The sequence below is a fragment of the Myodes glareolus genome, chromosome 9 (genome assembly GCF_982192425.1).
Source record: "Myodes glareolus chromosome 9, mMyoGla1.1, whole genome shotgun sequence".
NCBI classification, from domain to species: Eukaryota; Metazoa; Chordata; class Mammalia; order Rodentia; family Cricetidae; genus Myodes; species Myodes glareolus.
Window position 1 is genome coordinate 2,988,617 of NC_142034.1, and position 19,735 is coordinate 3,008,351.

The window sequence follows — 19,735 nt, forward strand, 5'->3', positions numbered from 1 at the left end:
TTGAGAGCCAGGGTTTCTTTCTGGCCTGGGGTGGGCTGGATGCTGGTGATGGTGAAGCAGATGGATGGGGTGGCTGATGGTGATGGTGGAGCAGATGGACGGGGTGGGTGATGGCGAGGGTGAGGGTGACGGTGGAGCAGATGGACGGGGTGGGTGATGGTGATGGTGATGGTGGAGCAGATGGACGGGGTGGCTGATGGTGATGGTGGAGCAGATGGACGGGGTGGCTGATGGTGATGGTGATGGTGGAGCAGATGGATGGGGTGGCTGATGGTGATGGTGATGGTGGAGCAGATGGACAGCAAAGCTTTCTTCCTGACTAACGTGGTAACTCCTGAGGCAGTGAGTTTCAGCACATCCATCAGGGATCAGCAATTCAAGAAGAGGAGGCCAGGTTCTTTTTTACTGAAACTAAAATGACTCATTCTCCCTTTACCAACTCACCTGTGCACCTCTCCTTTCTCTCTGTCAAATCCATGGCCTCTTTTGCCATATTCTTTAACAACGGCTCTGATCACGGAAGGACGGACAGACAGCTCCCAGTTGTAACTGCATCAGCTCTAGGCAGCAACAAGTGACACATCACCCCCTGGCAGAGCTGAGATGGGGCGTCTTTATTTTCCATTTTAAGACAGTTTTTCTGTGTCCTGGCTGTTGCTATATAGACCAGCCTGGCCTTGAACTCAAAGAGAACCACTTGTCTCTTCTTCCAAGTTCTGAGATAAGAGGTCTGTACCACCATAGTCACCTGTGGGCCTGTTGCTGGACCAGTAAAATAGAAATATGTATGTACAGAGAGAGATCTGGTAGTGCTAGGAAGAGGCACAGATTTCAAAGACCACGTAATCTTCACTGTGCAGTGGGAGGAGTGGGACAAGCAAGGAGGTGGAGGAACAAGGGCTACCTTGACCAGGGAGGAGAAGGTACTGTTGTTCTCCTTTAAGTGAGCCTTGGTTTTGTTGTGTTTGGTGGCTACCTGAACACTAGAACCAGTGCATGCTAAACTTCATCTTCCAGGCAGATTCCTTCGAGAACTTTCGCCATGAGAAACTGAAGCAGATCAGCCCAGAGTTCATCCGGGCCAAGAAGCTGCTCCAAGACATCAGTGAACTGCGACGCCGCTGCCTGGAGGAACTCTCTCGGCAGAAGGAACTTGTGGACTGGCTTCATGAGGCCCTGGAAGGTATGGCCGGCCCTCATGCTTGCCTGGGTCCTGAAGGTGGCACCTATGGTTCTCTATGAGGTTCTGGTACTTAAGGAAATATATCCCCTTGGTTGCCTGCTGTGCAAAAGCAGGAAAGCTGCTCCTTGTCTTCACTAGGCAAAGGGACAGTGGCCGGCTCATTCACTGGGGTTTATTTTACTCAGACAACGTCGCTCAGGTTCTTGTGTAGAAACTTTCCTTTGTCATTTCCTGCATGCTATGACTGCTAGCTCAGAAGAGATTAAGGACATTTAAAATTTCATTTTTATTAATTATTTTGTACATAAAAGTGTTTTATCTTTATATATGTATTTGTGCCACATATGTGCTTGGTGCCTCTGTAGATCTAAAGAGGATGTTGTGTCCCCTGGAACTGAAATTAATATAAGTTGAAAGCCACCAGGTAGGTGCTGGAAATGAAACCTGGATCCCTTGTAAGGCCATCAATTTCTCTTAACCACTGAGCTATCTCGGCAGTCTTTTCATTTTTTTATTTAAATAATTTTGTTTTTACTTTATGTGTATGGCTTTTTTTCTCCATGTGTGTCTGTCCTTCCTCACATCCCTGGTACCCAGAAGGCCAGAAGGTGTCAGATGCCCCGGAGCTGGAGTTTCAGATGGTTTTGAGCTGCCATGTGGGTGCTAGGAATTGAAACCACATCCTCTGAAAGAGCAGGTGGTGCTCTTAACCATGAGCCATCTCTTTGGCTTCCCCTCCCCACTTAATCTTTTCTTCCAGAAGACAGGGCTTGCCCAGAGAGGTTTTCTGTAACTCGCTCATGAAGGTTTTCCATGCGTGCCTGTTGAGTGGACAGAAGCCTGTGGAGGGTTATCTCAGTTTCTCTCGTCAGCATCTTCTTTTCCAGATGAGCCCACGTCTCTATGTTTGTGTGGTTTAAGTGACGTGGTGTAGTAGACTCAAGGGTATAAGGAACACAGCAAGCCTAGCATAATGCCTGGGACACTGTTGTCTGATAAAGGGTAGCTGTCAGTAAATAGATTCATTATTATGTTCCACATTCTTAGCAAATCAGAAAGTGGAAGAAACAAGACATTACCTTGGTGCTCAATTATAGCTTCACTTAGGATTTCTGCCCCAAACTCAGTGTGGTCACGTGCCTACCTCCCCTCTTTCCTCTCAAGACATCAATGAACTCAAGGTGTTTGTGGACCTGGCCTCCATCTCAGCCGGGGAGAATGACATCGACGTGGACCGGGTGGCCTGTTTCCATGACGCCGTGCAGGGCTACGCCTCCCTGCTGTACAAGATGGACTCGAGCGCAGATTTCTATGGGTTTGTGGATCATCTGCAGGAGCTCTGGAGGGCCCTGGACAATGATCAGCACCTGCCCAGTAAGCTGGTGAGTCGACTCGGGATCCAATACAGATATGTTGAGTGACGGGGCCTTAATGAACAAGACAGAGCACAGGGACAAAGCGTGGGTGTGGGCAGGGTGTACAGCAGCAAGAGCAGAGGTGGGGGCAACAATGAGAATATGGCTTCTCACTCCAGCCTGTTGCCTGCTTCTGTCCCAATAGCAAGATTCTGCCAGAAATTTGGAGTGGTTGAAGACAGTGAAGGAAAGCCACGGGTCTGTGGAGCTCTCGTCTCTGTCCCTGGCCACAGCAATCAACAACAGGGGCATCTATGTGATTAGGGCACCCAAAGGTGGTCAGAAGGTGAGCTTCCCAAATCCTGGTGAAGTTTTGTGTGGCCCTGTGGTCTTGCTATAAACTCATGGACTCTGCACCAGAAACTAACTTTCCAGTGTGTGCTGCTTCCCAGATTTCCCCAGACACCGTCCTACACCTCCTCCTCCCAGAAAACCGTGGTGCCCAGGAGGGGCTGCGCAGCTACTCCACAGAAGAGCTGAAGGAGCTTTTAAATAAGCTCATGCTCATGTCTGGGAAGAAAGACCACAGCAGCAGCGGAGAGGTGGAGAAGTTTGCAGAGGTGAGCATTTGGGTTTGTGCCGCTGCCCCACTGGGTGGCTCTGGCCTCATGCTGGCCCAGATGCTTTCCTTACTGAGCTGTGGAAATGTCTGGGTTGACACAGAGCTTTGCTCAGATACCCAGAGGGTGGTACTGATGGCTCTGCTGGATGCATGGCACCACAAACCACAACCCCAGAGAAGTATCTGAAGCCGGGCAGACCCAAGAGCAACAGGTCCTCCTCAAGAGCCTCAGGAGGAGCTGTCATGAGCTGTGGAGATAAGACCACTGGACAGTCACTTTGCTTCCTGTATGAACTAGCAACTCTGTATCATTCTCCTATTGAGGTGGAGGGATCTTGAGTTTGAGGCCCACCTGGGAACATGAGACCCTACCTTTACACACATAGTCACAACACACATACACACACACACACACATACACACACACCTGCAAGCTGCTTACACACATACAAACGCATGCACCTGTGCACAGTCTATACATTGACATCCTTTTCTTTCCCTGGACATGGTGGCACACACCTTTAATCCCAGCGCTCAGGAGGCAGAGATGGCGGTGAGGCCAGTCTGGTTCTATAGGGAACTCAAGGACAGAAAGAGCCACGTAGTGAGTTCTTTCTTTAAAAAGGCAGAAAGAGAAAAAGAAAAAGAAAGGGAGGCCTCTCATCCAGCTGACCATGTAACTAAGGAAGGAAGAGCTGTTGTGTGATGGATATTAGGTAGATTTTTGTGAAAACTGTACTCCAGTGAGCCAGTGACCTGAGCCTAAGATCTTGGAGCTGTAAGTGGGCAGGTGCGTGTGAGTTATGTGTGGGTGGGTTTGTGTAGGTTAGTGTGTGAGCAGGCATGAATATGTTAGTGTGTGGGTGGGCATGAGTATGTTAGTGTGTGGGTGTGTGTGTAGGTTAGTGTGTGGGCAGGTGTGTAGGTTAGTGTGTGGGTGGGTATGTAGGTTAGTGTGTGGGTGGGTGTGTATGTTAGTGTGTGGGCAGGTGTGTGTAGTTAGTGTGTGGGTGGGTGTGTATGTTAGTGTGTGGCAGGTGTGTATGTTAGTGAGTAGGCAGGTGTGTATGTTAGTGTGTGCGTGTGTAGGTTAGTGTGTGGGCAGGTGTGTGTAGATTAGTGTATCTTCTTCCTTGCAGCCCTGTGCTATGCCTTGACCTCATGGCTCCCTTCCCCCAGGTTTTCAGCAGCATGCAGCGGCTTGTGCATGCCTTCATAAACCTGCACTGCGCGGGAAACATGCTGTTCAGGTCTTGGACTGCTGAGGTCTACTGCTGCCCCAGGTCGGGCATCTCCATCCGCATGGACTTTGGCTTGGAGCTGGTGAGCCAGTTGGCAGAGAGTGGCGATGTCATCGAGCTCCTGGGAGCCCTCTGCAGGCAGATGGAGGACTTCCTAGACCACTGGAAAACAGTAGTTGCCCAGAAGAGAGCCAAACACTTTTACCTCAACTTCTACACAGCTGAGCAGCTGGTCTACCTGAGCAGCGAGCTCAGGAAACCCAGACCCAGCAAAGCTGCCCTCATGATGCTGTCCTTCATCACAGGCGAATGCGCCGTCCATGACATCTTAGAAGCCACCAGTTCCTGTGAAAGCGATGCTGCCAGACACTGCCTGAGGGAGGTCGTGGAAAAGCTGCCTCAGCAGCTACTTTCTGAGTCCAGCTTAATGGGCAAGCTTCGTGTTATCATGGAGCAATCCACAGAGTGCATGAGTGCCTTCCTGCCCAACTGTCTAGACCTGGATGCCCTGGGTAGATGCCTGGCTCAGCTGGCCACACTGCGTGACTGTCCCGTGCAGCGGCCACTCCCCGAAGGCATGCAGGTTGGCCAGCCTAACCTGGTGTTGTGCGGCCACTCTGAGGTGTTGCTGGCAGCACTGGCCATCTATATGCAGGCCCCCAGGCAGCCTCTGCCCACCTTTGATGAGGTGTTGCTCTGCACCCCGGAGACCACAGTGGAGGAGGTGGAGCTATTCCTGCGACGCTGCCTCACGCTGGGCTCCCAGGAGCACAAGCTCTACAGCTTGCTGTTCGCAGACCAGCTGAGCTATGAAGTGGGCTGCCGGGCCGAGGAGCTCTTCCAGAGCCTGCGCGCACAGCGCCACCGTGAAGACTACCAGTTGGTGATGATCTGTGATGCTGCCCGGGAGCACTGCTACCTCCCCTCCACCTTCAGCCAGCACAAAGTCCCCCTGGTGCCCCAGGCCCCACTGCCGGACATCCAGGCCTACCTGGAGAACCATTATCAGGTCCCAAAGCAGACCCTGTCGGCAGCAGCTGTATTCAGAGACCGGATGTGTGTCGGGATCGTGACCTCTGAAAGAGCTGGTGTTGGTAATTAAAGAGCCTGGGGGTGGAGAGGGCTTCTCTACTAGACACTACCCAATGACGCTTCCTTTTCCGGCAGGGATACTGAGATGAAGCCCTTCTTCAGGGGTTTTGCTCCTCCTAAGCTGTAGACCAGTGTCCCTTCTCACCTAGTTGTGAAAACTGGCAATTCCTGAGAGCCCATTCCCTCCGCTCAGGAGCCTTTCTGCAGTTTTACTTCCTCTGCAAACCCCTGGCCCCTTACGTCCAAGTCGGTTGTGGTTGAGCAGAAACTCTGATCATCCTTTGGTTGCTGTCTCTTCCTTCATCCCGTCCAATCTTCCCTGAACCACACTGTCCTGTTGGGAGAGTTTGTTCCTCCTTGCTCTTGCCTTTGCTGACTTAGGTGCACCAGCAAGGACAACGCAAAGTTTGGACTCTAAGGACATGAAGCCAGTTAGCAGCGATGGTGCACTGCATGCGTTTGAGTTAAACAGAGAGTAGCTCCCACGACATCTCCATATTGTCTTCCTCTCTGTCTGTAGACTTGGGGTCTGATTTCTGCATGTTCCCCTTGCAGGAAAGTCGCTGTACGTGAACAGATTGCACAAAAACCTGAAAATGAAGCTACAGGAAGAGAATGCGCCTCTGAAAACTATTCGCTTGACAGACCCTCAGGTAGACGAGAGCCGGGTCCTGAGCTCCCTCCTGCCGTTCCTGGAGAGGGACTCTCAGAAGACGCCTATGATAGTCCACATTGATGTCAGCACTTCAGTAAGTGTCTGACATCATCACCTCCCAGTGCCGGCCCCACTGGGAGACACGGTTACCATGTCCTGACTGCCTTCTCCCTCCACACACAGTCCTGATCAACGTCCCCCTGTCAAGGCTACACCCTCACAGTCCTGTGTCTCCTTCTGCAGGTCCAGACTGGGATTCCTGTCTTTCTTTTCAAACTCCTCATTCTGCAGTACCTAATGGATACAAGCGGGAAAATGTGGCTTCGGAACCCGTGCCATTTATATGTGGTTGAAATCTCACAAGAGCCCTCCATACAGCCAAAGAGGTCTTCTAAACTGGTGAGTACCAAGAAAAACAAACACAAAGCTTTGCTGTAGTGATGCACAACTTATCCTGGTTTGTTTTTTGTCTTATACAAAGCTTGAGTTATCAGAGAAGGGTTAAGCACAACTGAGAAAATCCTTCTGTAAGATTGCCTTAGGCAAGTTTGTAGACTGTTTCCTTGATTAATGATTGATGTAGCTGGGCCCAGCCCGTGAGGGTGTGGGGAAGAATTCCACCTTAGGCCTGTGCTTCTGGATGGCACAAGGAAGCAGGCTGAGCAAATGCTGGAGAACAAATCAGTAGGCAGTGTCCTCTCTAGCTGCTGCTTCAGTTCCTGTCTTGAGTTCCTGCCCTAACTTTCCTCAGTAATGGAGTGTAACACGAGAGCTGTAAGATTAAATAAGCCCTATCCTGACCAAGTATCTTTAGGTCAAGGGGTTTTATATCAGCAATATAAACTCTAATTAGGCCAGAAGTTGGTACCAGCTTCACGGGATATTGCTGTGGCAGACCTGACCATGTGCTTTGGAGAAAATTATGGTGACATTTGAACTCGAGTCACTGAGTGCTCAGAGCTCAGTAGACTATTTTCTGGGAGCTTGTAAGATTAGCACGCGGAGAGTAACAGAGATGGTAGAGACCTGACTTGTGCCGTGTAGAGGGAAGTAAAGACACATCAGGGATGTCTGAGTAATGGTTTGATGTAAGAAGCTGTGGCTCTGGTCAGCAGGGATTGAAGACTTGGCTGTGCTTAACAAGAGACCAGAATCACTACAGTGAACCCTTTGCTTTGCTTGGGCAGTTTATGCTGGTCAGCTGGGGTGGGGTGCTCCCTCTGACTGAGACCAGCCTCTTTGAGGTGACACCTTCTGGGAGGTGTTTCCTCAGGATCAGCACACAGATGCCATGGTCCAGAGGGTGACAAGGCTAGACCTCAGGCTTGCAGCTCTGTTGAGAGCTGCCATCTCTCAGTAATTCAGGATAAACTCGAAGTAATAATCAATGCTACAAGGGATTTACTAATAAACTTCCTTAGAAAAGATCAAGTCACACAAAGTAGAATTTAGCTAAAGAAGCGCTGCCTCCACTATGACAGGAAGAAAGTGTACTAACCATGTGTGGTACCAACTGCGGGAAAGAAAATTCTCCACCCTACTCAAGTGTAGACTGGCTGAATGATTTAATGACCCAGCATGTGTGGAGTGTAAATCCTATGGTGTCTATAAGCCAGGCCCAGACACACACTCACAGTAAGGAGCTTTTTCCTTTATTGATGTCCAAGTGTGTGGAGTGACTACTCAGTGGGCAGGCCTGTTAATTCTATAACCCAGTATGGAGAAGACGTGTTCCTCTTAGACCCGAGTACTTAAAGAGTATTGGCACTCACACCTACACATGGTTGTCTGCACATAGTGAAGAAACAAGTCCCGGAATTCTTAAAAAATGCTTCCTAGTTAAGAATGTGTCTTCTAATTCAGTTCTTTAAAACCTCAGCAGGCAAAAGATGCCAGCCTATGGAGACAAGGGAAATGGTTAAACCCATGTAGACCTAAAGAGATAAAACACAGCAACAGGTTTTGTTGTGGTGGTGGCTCTTCTTTCTTCCTTCCTTCCTTTCTTTCGCATTGGTGTTTTGCCATGGTTATCAGGTCCCCTGGAAATGAAGTTACAGACAGTTGTGAGCTGCCAAATTGGTGATGGGAATTGAACCTGGGTCCTCTGGAAGAGTGAGTGCTCTTATCAATTGAGCCATCTCTCCAGCCCCAACACAAAGGCAGTTTTTAACAAACTCAATGACAGTGTATTTCCTCTTTGCAGAATGCACGTGCACCTCTGACCAGGTTTCTTGACATCTTCCCCAAAATTACCTGTCGTCCTCCCAAGGACGTGATCAACATGGAACTGACTCCCAATAAGAGCTACATGGAACCAGGAATGGACCCGGAGGAGTTCAGCAGTGAAGCTTTCCAAAGACCTTACCAGTATTTAAAACGGTTCCACCAAAACCAGAACCTGGACACATTTCAGTATGAAGAAGGCTCCGTGGAAGGCTCCCCTGAGGAGTGCCTGCAGCATTTCCTGATTTACTGTGGCGTGGTCAACCCTTCCTGGGCAGAGCTCCGCAACTTCGCTTGGTTTCTGAACTGTCAGCTCAAAGACTGTGAGGCTTCTGTCTTCTGCAACCCGGCTTTTACTGGAGACACACTCAGGGGCTTCAAGAACTTCGTGGTAACCTTCATGATCTTAATGGCGAGAGATTTTGCCACTCCGACTCTCCACACTTCAGACCAAAGTCCCGGTAACCACATGGTCACCATGGATGGAGTTGCTGAAGAAGACCTAGCTCCCTTCTCTCTTCGAAAGAGATGGGAGTCAGAGCCCCATCCCTATGTTTTCTTCAATGGTGACCACATGACCATGACATTCATAGGTTTTCACTTGCAGCCCAACAACAATGGCTATGTTGATGCCATCAATCCCTCAAATGGAAGGGTCATCAAGAAGGATGTCATGACGAAAGTACTGTTTGATGGGCTGAAGCTTCAGAGAGTGCCCTTCAATATCAACTTTGATAACTTTCCCAGACATGAGAAGCTTGAAAGACTCTGCCTGGCACTGGGGAGTGAGAGGCCCATTGACCCTGATGAAACGTACGAACTCACAACAGACAATATGCTTAAGATCCTGGCCATTGAAATGCGGTTTCGGTGTGGGATCCCAGTTATCATCATGGGAGAGACAGGCTGTGGGAAAACCAGGCTCATCAAATTCCTTAGTGACCTCAAGCGTGGTACTATTGAAGCAGAAACTATGAAGTTGGTGAAGGTCCATGGAGGGACGACTCCATCCATGATCTACTCCAAGGTCAAAGATGCTGAGCACACAGCCTTCTTCAATAAAGAACAACACAAGCTGAACACCATCTTGTTCTTTGATGAAGCCAACACAACGGAAGCTGTGAGCTGTATCAAAGAAGTCCTGTGTGACGGAGCGGTGGACGGTGAGCGTCTAAAGGAGGACTCTGGCCTGCATGTCATTGCTGCTTGCAACCCTTACCGGAAGCACTCCCAGGAGATGATCCTCCGCCTGGAGTCAGCAGGTTTGGGATACAGGGTGAGTGCAGAGGAGACTGCAGAGAGGCTGGGCTCCATCCCGCTGCGGCAGCTGGTCTACCGCGTCCACGCTCTGCCTCCAAGCCTCATTCCTCTGGTATGGGACTTTGGACAGCTGAATGACTATGCTGAAAACCTCTACATCCGTCAGATCGTCCAGAGAGTGGACTTTATCACAAAAGTCCACACTTCTGTGATTGTGGATGTACTCTCTGCCTCTCAGAGGTACATGAGGAAGAGGGAGAATGAATGTGGTTTCGTCAGCCTGCGGGATGTGGAGCGCTGTGTCAAAGTTTTCAGCTGGTTTCACGACCACAGCGAGATGCTCTTAAGCAAGCTCCATGACTTTCTCCAGGAATCCAGTGACAGCAAACACACCTTTGAGAGAGATCCTGTTCTCTGGTCCCTGGTAATGGCCATTGGGGTGTGTTACCATGCCTCTTTAGAAGAGAAAGCATCCTACCGCACAGCCATTGGCAGGTGCTTTCCGGAACCATACAATGACAGCAAGGTCATTCTTGATGAGATCACTCTTGCACAGGATCTTTTTCTGAGGGGGGCTCCCATTAGGACAAACATAGCCAGGAACGTGGCATTGAAGGAGAATGTCTTCATGATGGTAATCTGCATAGAGCTTAAGATCCCCCTCTTCCTGGTGGGGAAGCCCGGCAGCTCCAAATCCCTTGCCAAGATCATTGTAGCAGACGCCATGCAAGGGCAGTCTGCCTTCTCCGATCTCTTCCGCCGCCTGAAACAGGTCCACCTGGTGTCGTTCCAGTGCAGCCCCCACTCCACCCCACAAGGGATCATCGGCACCTTCAGACAGTGTGCTCGCTTCCAGCAGGGCAAGGACCTGCAGCAGTATGTCTCTGTGGTGGTGCTGGATGAGGTGGGACTGGCAGAAGACTCACCCAGAATGCCCCTGAAGACTCTGCACCCCCTGCTGGAAGATGGGTGCATTGACGATGATCCCACCCCCTACAAAAAAGTGGGCTTTGTTGGCATTTCCAACTGGGCTCTGGATCCTGCCAAGATGAACCGGGGCATTTTTGTGTCACGTGGCCGTCCCAGTGAGAAAGAGCTCATAGAGAGCGCTGAGGGCATCTGCTCTTCGGACAGGCTGGTTCAGGACAGAATCCGAGGGTATTTCGCACCCTTTGCCAAGGCCTATGAAACAGTGTGTCAGACCCAGGACAAGGAATTCTTTGGGCTTCGCGACTATTACAGCCTCATCAAGATGGTGTTCGCCAAAGCCAAAGCTTCCACTCGGGGGCTTTCCCCACAAGACATCGCTCATGCTGTCCTTCGGAACTTCAGTGGGAAGGACAACATCCAGGCACTGGACATCTTTACAGCCAGTCTTCCCGGGGCCAGGTACAAGGAAGACGTCAGCACTGTGGAACTTATCAAGCAGAACATTCACAGCAGTCTGCGGGCGTCCAGCAGGGGGCTGGACGGGGCCGAGTCCCGTTACTTGCTGGTGCTGACCAGGAACTATGTGGCCCTGCAGATCCTGCAGCAGACGCTCTTTGGTGAGGGCCAGCAACCCGAGATCATCTTTGGCTCCAGCTTTCCCCAGGACCAGGAATACACCCAGATCTGCAGGAACATCAACCGGGTGAAGATCTGCATGGAGACGGGAAAGATGGTGGTGCTCCTGAACCTGCAGAACCTGTACGAGAGCCTGTATGATGCTCTCAACCAGTACTATGTCTACCTTGGGGGCCAGAAGTACGTGGACCTTGGACTGGGTACGCATCGAGTCAAATGTCGAGTCCACAGTGACTTCCGCCTCATCGTCATTGAGGAGAAAGATGTGGTGTACAAACAGTTCCCTGTGCCCCTCATCAACCGGCTGGAGAAGCACTACCTGGACATCAACACCGTGCTGGAGGAGTGGCAGAAGGACATTGTGCGTGAGCTGCAACAGTGGGCCTGCGATTTTGCAGATGTGAAAGCAGACCAGCTCATTGCCAGGCACAAGTACAGGCCTGCAGACGCGTTCATCGGCTACCACTCTGATGCCTGCGCCTCTGTGGTGCTGCAGGCCGTGGAGAGGCAGGGCCCCAGAGACCTGACTGAGGAGCTGTACCGCAAGGTGTCTGAAGAGGCCAAGCTCATCCTGCTGGATTGTGCGACACCAGATGCTGTGGTTCGGCTGAATGGTTCCGCACTGGGTTTGTCCACTGCAAAGGAACTGTCAGAGAAGTATTTTTCCAAGCAACAACACAACTCCTTCGCAGACTTCCTCCAGGCCCACCTGCGCATGGCCCATCTGGAGGGCCAGGCTGTCTACACAGAGGTGACCATCTTCCCGTAGCCTCACCTTCTGCTCTGTCATCCAAGGGTCCTAGGCTCCTAGGGTCAGGAACTCAAGCTGTATTAAGCTGAATGCAGGGGTGACTTATAGGTGATATGGGTATGCTGACCCTGGGCTCCCCATATGTTCTGAGCACAGTGGGTAAGTTCAGTGTCCCTGGCCTCACACTGTTCTCATGTTGGTCAGTGTGTGTGTAGCTTAGAAAGGCAGTGTTCAATCAGGGTCAGCACCACAGGAGGCCTGCTATGCACACAATGGGAGGACAGATGTGGCTTTCTTTAAGAGGCACCCCTAGGGCTGGTTGGGCACGTGCAAGGACAAAGGTATTGAGATTGAAGATCTCTGGAAGAATTCATTGGTAGAGTGTAGTGTAAAAACACAGAGGTAAATAAAACCAATTTATTAAGGGGTTACAATGAATAAGGATGAATTAAAAATACAGAGAAACTCTGAAGTTGCTGCTGATCCCATGCTATCTTTTCACTGTCCTGGGTCTCCCCTTACACTGAGCAAGATCTAGAGTAAGAGAGCGAGCTTGCTTCTTATTTCTGCTTATCAGTCCATACGTAGCACCTCAGACCATGCTCTAAGGGCTGGTACCTCCGTAGCTATTGGCTGAATGAATTCCCACAACCATTCCCCCTTTTTTTCTAAATAAGAGAGTTCTAAACCTAATACAAAACTTTATATAATAAGAATAAATATCAAGTTTGTTCAAGAGAAAGAAAAAATAAAAACATACACAAAAATAGAACTACAACCAACATGAACAACATCAATCAAGAAATACATAAAAATGTTTAGTCTATAGGTAATTATCAAATAACAGAGATTATTTCAATAGCTGTCCTATCCTGAGGAATCTAAGTCTTATACTAAAATGTCTCAGCTAAGTTATGAGACAAAAGTAGTTGTGACTGTCTAATCTTCAACCCCATCAAAGACCTGAGAAGAAATGAATATAACCTGAGAGAATAGGAAGTGCAAGCAAGCGACTTTCAAAAGAAGTAAGAAATGACAGAAACAGCTGGCTACCTAGACAGTCACCCAAAATCTCACAGTTACATTGGGGCAACCAACTTTGGCTAAAGCCTAGAGTATCTGACAGACCATTTGTAGAAGCAGGGAGATTCAAAGGACAATACTACCCTATCTTGACCAGGATCAGCAGTCATTTTTGCTTGTATCCTGTTTGTCCAGGTTGGACAGCATGGATACTGTTAGCAATCAAGGCAAGGGCAGTTCTTGCTCAAAGGCCAGTTTTGTGAAGAATCAAACAAGCTCCAAGTGGAGCATCTTCAGTTGTCTACCACTCTCTCCAGAATAGGTCAGCGCTTCCAGGAGCAATCATGTCTCATGTCAACAGAATCATGAGTTATTAAAATATTTAAATACCATATTCCTTAGGTCTTTGAAGTGTTTGAAGATTACCTATGTGGAGTACATCTCTGTGTATCTGGAGAACCTAATTAACATAACTATAATTATGACAAACAAGAGTGACTATTAACCTGTAATTCTTAAATAACCTGTATAGCTAAAATACTAAAGCTTCACACATGAACATAAACAATCTTTAAGCAGATGTGCAGCATGAGGACAATAACTGTGAAATTGTATCAATATAATAATATCTGGATCAGAGGTAGAAATGTATAGTGCAATATGACAATATTGTTTTTTATTGAGCTATACATTTTTCTCCACTCCTCTCTTTTCCTTCCCTGACTCCTCCCCTGTGACCCCCATGTTTCCAATTTATACAGGAGATCTTGTCTTTTTCTCCTTTGTATGTAGATCAATGTATGTCTCTTTAAGGGTCCTCTTTGTTGTCTAGTTTCTCTGGGGTTGTGACCTGTAGGCTGGTTTTTCATTGCTTTATGTCTAAAAGTCAGTTATGAGTGAATACATATCATATTTGTCTTTCTGGGTCTGGGTTAACTCACTCAATAAGTTTTCTTCTAGAGCCATCCTTCTGCCTATAAATTTCAAGATGTCATTATTTTTTACTACTGTGTAGTACTCCACTGAATAAATGTACCACATTTTAAAAAATCCATTTTTTTTGAGGGGCATCTAGGTTTTTTTCCAGGTTCTAACTATTACAAATAATGCTGCTGTGAACATAGTTGAGTACATGTCCTTGTGGTGTGATTGAGTGTCTTTTGAGTATATACCCAACAGCGGTATTGCTGGGCCTTGTGCTAGATTGTTTCCTAAATTTCTGAGAAATCATCATACTGATTTCCAAAGTGACTGTAAAAGTCTGCACTCCCACCACCAATGGGGAGTGTTCCAGTTACCCCCACAACTTCTCCAGCATAAGTTGTCATCAATGTTTTTGATCTTGGTAATTCTTAGAGTTATAAGATGAAACATCAGAGTTGTTTTGATTTGCATTTCTCTGATGACTAACAATGCTGAACATTTCCTTAAATGTCTCTCAGCCCTTTGAAATTCGTCTGTTGAGAGTTCTCTGTTTAGGCTTGTGCCCCGTTTTTTATTGGACTATTTGTTCTTTCGATGTCAAGTTTCTTGAGTTCTTTGTAGATTTTGGAGATCAGTCTTCTGTTAGATGTAGGGTTGTTGAAGATCTTTTCCCATACTGTAGGCTGTTTTTTTTTTTTTGTCTTGTTGATTGTGTTCTTTGGTTTACAGAAGCTTCTCAGTTTCAGGAGGTCCCATTTATTAATTGCTTTTCTCAGTATCTGTGCTACTAGGGCTACATTTAGGATGTCATTTCCTGTGCCAAAGCATTCAAGTGTACTTCCCACTTTCTCTTGTACAAGGTTCAATGTGTTGGTTTTATGTTGAGGTCTTTGGTCCATTTGGACGTGCATTTTCTTCATGGTGATAGATACTGTTCTATTTGCATTCTTCTGCATGTTGATATCTAGTTGTGCCAGCACCATTTGTTGAATATGCTTTCTGACAAAAATATCCTTAAATTGTACTGATATACAAACTATCTTAAGCAGAGGTAGAAATATACATGCATACAGTTTGACAAAATAAATTTATATTTGTGTACAAAATATTGTACACAAAATATGAATATATTCAATATAAATAATATAATTTGAATTTATATAAAAATACAAATTATCTTAGAAAGGGACACAAAAATAATCTTACATATGAATATACAAATGACCTATACCAATGTAAATTGCTTAAAATTTATAGTTTACAAGTAGATATGCTAATCTACCTATTATCCTATCCCATTCATTCCCCCTTTTGTCTAAATAAGAGCGTTTTAAACCTAATACAAAACTATATACAATAAAAACAAATATCCAATATTGTCCAGGAGAAAAAAGGTAAGAATATATACAAAAATAAAACTACAACCAACATAAACAACATCAAGCAAGAAACACATACTAAAGTAGAGCTTGAGGTTCTAAGCTGTGAGTTCTGTGTCCTGAGGAAGAGATGATCAAAAAGCTCTTTCAGGGGTCCTCAGTGGATCTGCTAAGGAACTTGATCCTTCCTGCCAAGAGCAACAACACTGCAGGCGAATGTCTAGAAGAGCTGTGGCAATGCGACAACAGTGAGGCAGAAGAGCATTGTTGTAGGCAGAGTGGGCTGTGTCCTACCACCTGGCTTGCTTAGCCCCCAAAATAACCACACAGAAATTATATTAATTAAATTACTGCTTGGCCCATAAGCTCTAGCTTCTTATTGGCTAACTCTCACATCTTGATTCAACCCAATTCTAACAATATATATGTCACCATGAGGTCATGGCTTATTGGGAAAGATTCAGCATGTCTGACCTGGCAGATTCATGGCAGCTCTCTGCCTGCCTTCTTTCTCCCAGAATTCAGTTCTCTTTTCCCTGCCTATCTAAGTTCTGCCCTACCAAAAGACCAAGGCAGTTTCTTTATTTAACCAATGAAAGCAACACAAATTCAGAAGAACCTCCTACACCAGAGTATCATGGAAATAGGCCACTTAGAAGCTTCAGGATCAGGATAGTAAAAGCAGAGGAGCAGATGGCATCAAGAAATCATGGGAAGTCTGGTGTAGCAGTGCACACCTTTAAACCCTGCACTTAGGAGGCAGAGGCAGGTGAATCTCTAATTTTCAGGCCATCCTGGCCTACGGAGTATCTTTCAGGCCAGCCAGGGCTACACAGAGAACACTTGTCTTGAAAAACAAACAAGCAAACAAAGAAATGGTTGGATGGTTGGAGAGATTGTTCAATGGTTAAGAGCACTGGGCACTCTTCCAAAGGACCTGGGTTCAATTCTCAGAACCCACATGGCAGCTCACAACCAGCTGTTGCTCTAGTTCCAGGGGATTCAGTGCCTCCTTCTGACCCCTGCAGCAACCAGACATACAAGGGGTGCACAGAAATACATGCATGCAAGATACCCATGAACAAGAGAGAGAGAGAGAGACAGAGAGAGAGAGAGGAATGATTGGCCCACAGGCTAATTACTGACTTCATGGAGGGGCTGTGGCCATTGGCACTTGGTGACAGGGCACTCCAAGATCCCTCCTCACTGCCTGCAGACTTTGCTTAGCAACACAGAAGGTTCAGGAAGGAGCATCAGGTTTGGATGTGAGGGAATCAGAAGCTCAGGGATCAGGCCAGGAGGTGAGAACTGGGGGCTCAAGTGTCAGCACAGCTAAGGGATATTTGAGTTCACAGTGTGGGTGTGGCCCACTGAGAACTGATCTGACAGGAGGAAGAGGCCAGAGGCTAACACCATCAGACAGCAGGATGCCGTGTGTAGGAAGTGGCATTTGTGCTGAGTCTTAAAGAATCCTGAAACTCTCCAGAAGGGTCCAAACAGGAAGGAGACTAAGAAGCTGTCAGGGCAGTTCTCTCTGGTGCTGTGAACGCTATAGCTCCTCTTACCTCACCTGTCTTGTCTCTGGGCCTGTGTTCCTCCTGAACACACAGGCACCGATCATGGTGGGGCTCAGGTTCACGTGTCTGGGCTCTAACAGCAGACGGCCTTCCCACTGGCTTCTGGCCAACAGTTTGCCCCCTCTTTGCAGATCACCACCTTCTCCAGACTGCTGACCAGTATGGACTGTCAAGACTTGGAGTCTGAGCTGAGAGGACTGGGCTCAAGGCCTGCGATCCTGTCACTGCAGCAGTTCGACACTGAATACTCCTTCCTTAAGGAAGTCCGGTGAGGTGCCCTGCTAGCTCCACTCTAAGGGACCCATCCTGGCCTGGTGCCATGGCAGGGCTGTAGTAACTGGCACTGGTCAGTGAACTGGGGGGGGGGCTTTACTCTGCAGGGTCATGCCTAGGGCTCCCGCTCGGCCTCTCTGTCCCCACTACTCTAGTCCTCTCATAGAGCTTCCCAGCCTGGTCCTCTCTCCCAGGAAGCCTTGCTGGCCATTTGAAATTCTGTGGAGTCTTCTGCTTACCTAGTGGAGGGCATCTCTCTGCTTGCTTTTTCTGTGTGGCCCTGGCCTCACCCTCCATCAGGGAATTCCTTTATCCATTTTCCTGGACAGGGAACTCACCTGATAATTAATTCCCTTTCTCCTCCAGCTCTTGCTTAATGAACCCAGCCAGCCGTAAAATCCTTGTCATCCAGACGGACTTTGACGATGGCGACCACAGCGCCCAGCTTGTAGCCTCTGCCAAGTAGGTTTTCAGGGTTGTCTAGAAGAAACAACACGGGGAGCCAACACTCCCTCACACCTCAGAAGAATCTCTCTCTCTGAAGCACTACAGAGCCACGAGAAACAGAAACTAACAAGAAAATTCTCTTCCTTTCAGCAGGCAACTATATAAATAAATGAAAAAAGGTGGAGGTCTAGGGACTAGCACATTCCCGTGAGCAAGAGGACCTGAGTTCAATCCCCAGGGTTCACGTAAAGTCTGGGTGGAGCAATGCACACTTGCCGTACCAGTGCTGGGGAGACAGAGCAGATGATCCTTGGGCAAGCTTAGCCTGATCAGAGAGCCCGTGTCCTAGTGAGACATCTTGAAATCTCTCCTAAGGACTGATGCGTGAGGTTGATCTCTAGGTTCCACGCTCATGCACACACATGCATGCACATCCACACACACTGTGGGAGGGGAGCAAAACTGTAAACACAAGTGTGAACAGTAGCCCTTTAATAGGATGTTTAACAATGTCCTTGAACGACGTTTGCGGTCACTTTGGCCATGGTTTTCAAATGCAATGAAGTTTTTGCAAGTTCAAGAGCAGTAATTGAAGAGACTGTGGAGACTGTGGGAGGGAGTGATGTGGAAATGGGGTGTGTGTGTGTGTGTGTGTGTGTGTGTGTGTGATGTGGAAATGGGGTGTTTGTGTGTGTGTGTGTGTGTGTGTGTGTGATGTGGAAATGGGGTGTGTGATGTGGAAATGGGGTGTGTGTGTGATGTAATTTGTAGACGTGTATAATGTGTATGGTGTGTGGTTCGTGGATGTGGATGTGTTTGATTAAGGTTGAAACTCTTTTTTTTCTCCTGATATTTTGAGACAGGGTTTTTCTAATGTAACATTCCTGCCTGTCCTGGAACTAACTTTTAGAATGGCTGACCTCAAACTCACAAAGATCTGCCTGCCTCTGATTCCACCAGTGCCCAGCAAACCTCAATTATGTTAGTAAACCAGTTCATCACTGAGCTGCAATGATAGCCCTCTATTAACTTTTTATAAAAATTACTTTTTTAATATTTCATTTTTCTATTTTAAAAAGAAAACAAACTATCCTTTTTCATTTTACATATCAATCCCAGTTCCCTCTCCCTCCCTTCTCCCATTCCCTCCACCTATCCTCCCATTCCACCTCCCATCCATTTTGAGGCACACATGTGTGTGTTTTCTTGTATGTTTATGTGCATCTGGAACCTACAGAGGCCAAATGAGGTCACTGACTCCCCTGGAACTGGAGTTGCAGACAGTTGTAATCCACCATGTGTGTGCTGAGAAACAAACGTGGGTCAAGAGCAGCAAGTGCTCTTAACTGCTGAGCCAGCTCTCCAGCCTCTCTCTTGTACTTTTCATTCTGAGACAGGGGCTCACAGAATTGTCCAGACTAGCCTTAAATTTGTGATCCTCATGATTTAGTCTCCTGAGCAGATGGGATAGACCTGTGTTATCAAGCCCTGCTTGTAAAGTGTGTGTCTCTGTGTGTGTGTGACCTTTTATTTGTATTTAGTGAATGTTTTTTTCTTTTTCTTTTTTTTACTGATTTTATTGAGCTATACATTTTTCTTGGCTTCCCTCCCTTCCTCTCCCCTTCCCATTCTACCCTCCTCTGTGATCCCCATGCTCCTAACTTACTCAGGAGATCTTTCTTTTTCTACTTCCCATGTAGATTCGATCCATGTATGTCTCTCATAGGGTCCTCATTGTTGTCTAGGTTCTCTGGGGTTGTGAAATTGTAGGCTGGTTTTCTTTGCTTTATTTTTAGAAGCAACTTATAAGTGAGTACATATGATATTTGGCTTTCTGGGTCAGAGTTACCTCACTCAATATGATGTTTTCTAGATTCATCCATTTGCCTGCAAATTTCAAGATGTCATTTTTTTTCTGCTGTGTAGAATGTACCATTGTGTAAATGTACCAACTTTTGCTTGCTTATCCAAGTGAATGTTGTTATGGTGTTGGTAGAAGAAATCAAATAGTTTAGAATTAGTTATATTTTCTTCTTAAGCAGGAATTTTTGGGTCCATTTAAAGCACTGGTAGCCATACTGTATTTCAGTGCCTAGTGAGATCTACTGGGAATTGGTTTCAACACTATGCACAGGGCTCAATAGGAAGGTCAGAGAGCCTTACT

The 19,735-nt window shown here is 47.4% G+C and overlaps 1 protein-coding gene across 5 annotated transcripts in view; it reads left to right on the plus strand.

The window, feature by feature from the left end:
- LOC146893369 (E3 ubiquitin-protein ligase RNF213-like) overlaps positions 1-19,735 on the plus strand; it is a 109,932-nt gene that overhangs the window by 44,176 nt on the left and 46,021 nt on the right. For all 5 annotated transcript variants that reach the window (XM_087909683.1, XM_087909679.1, XM_087909681.1 and 2 more), the window contains exons 19-28: positions 1,018-1,183; positions 2,348-2,565; positions 2,744-2,884; positions 2,991-3,158; positions 4,340-5,495; positions 6,049-6,242; positions 6,392-6,547; positions 8,352-11,948; positions 16,983-17,119; positions 17,491-17,586. In XM_087909683.1, coding sequence (XP_087765809.1) covers positions 1,018-1,183; positions 2,348-2,565; positions 2,744-2,884; positions 2,991-3,158; positions 4,340-5,495; positions 6,049-6,242; positions 6,392-6,547; positions 8,352-11,948; positions 16,983-17,119; positions 17,491-17,586 — 6,029 coding nt within the window. The remainder of the gene's footprint in view (positions 1-1,017; positions 1,184-2,347; positions 2,566-2,743; positions 2,885-2,990; positions 3,159-4,339; positions 5,496-6,048; positions 6,243-6,391; positions 6,548-8,351; positions 11,949-16,982; positions 17,120-17,490; positions 17,587-19,735) is intronic.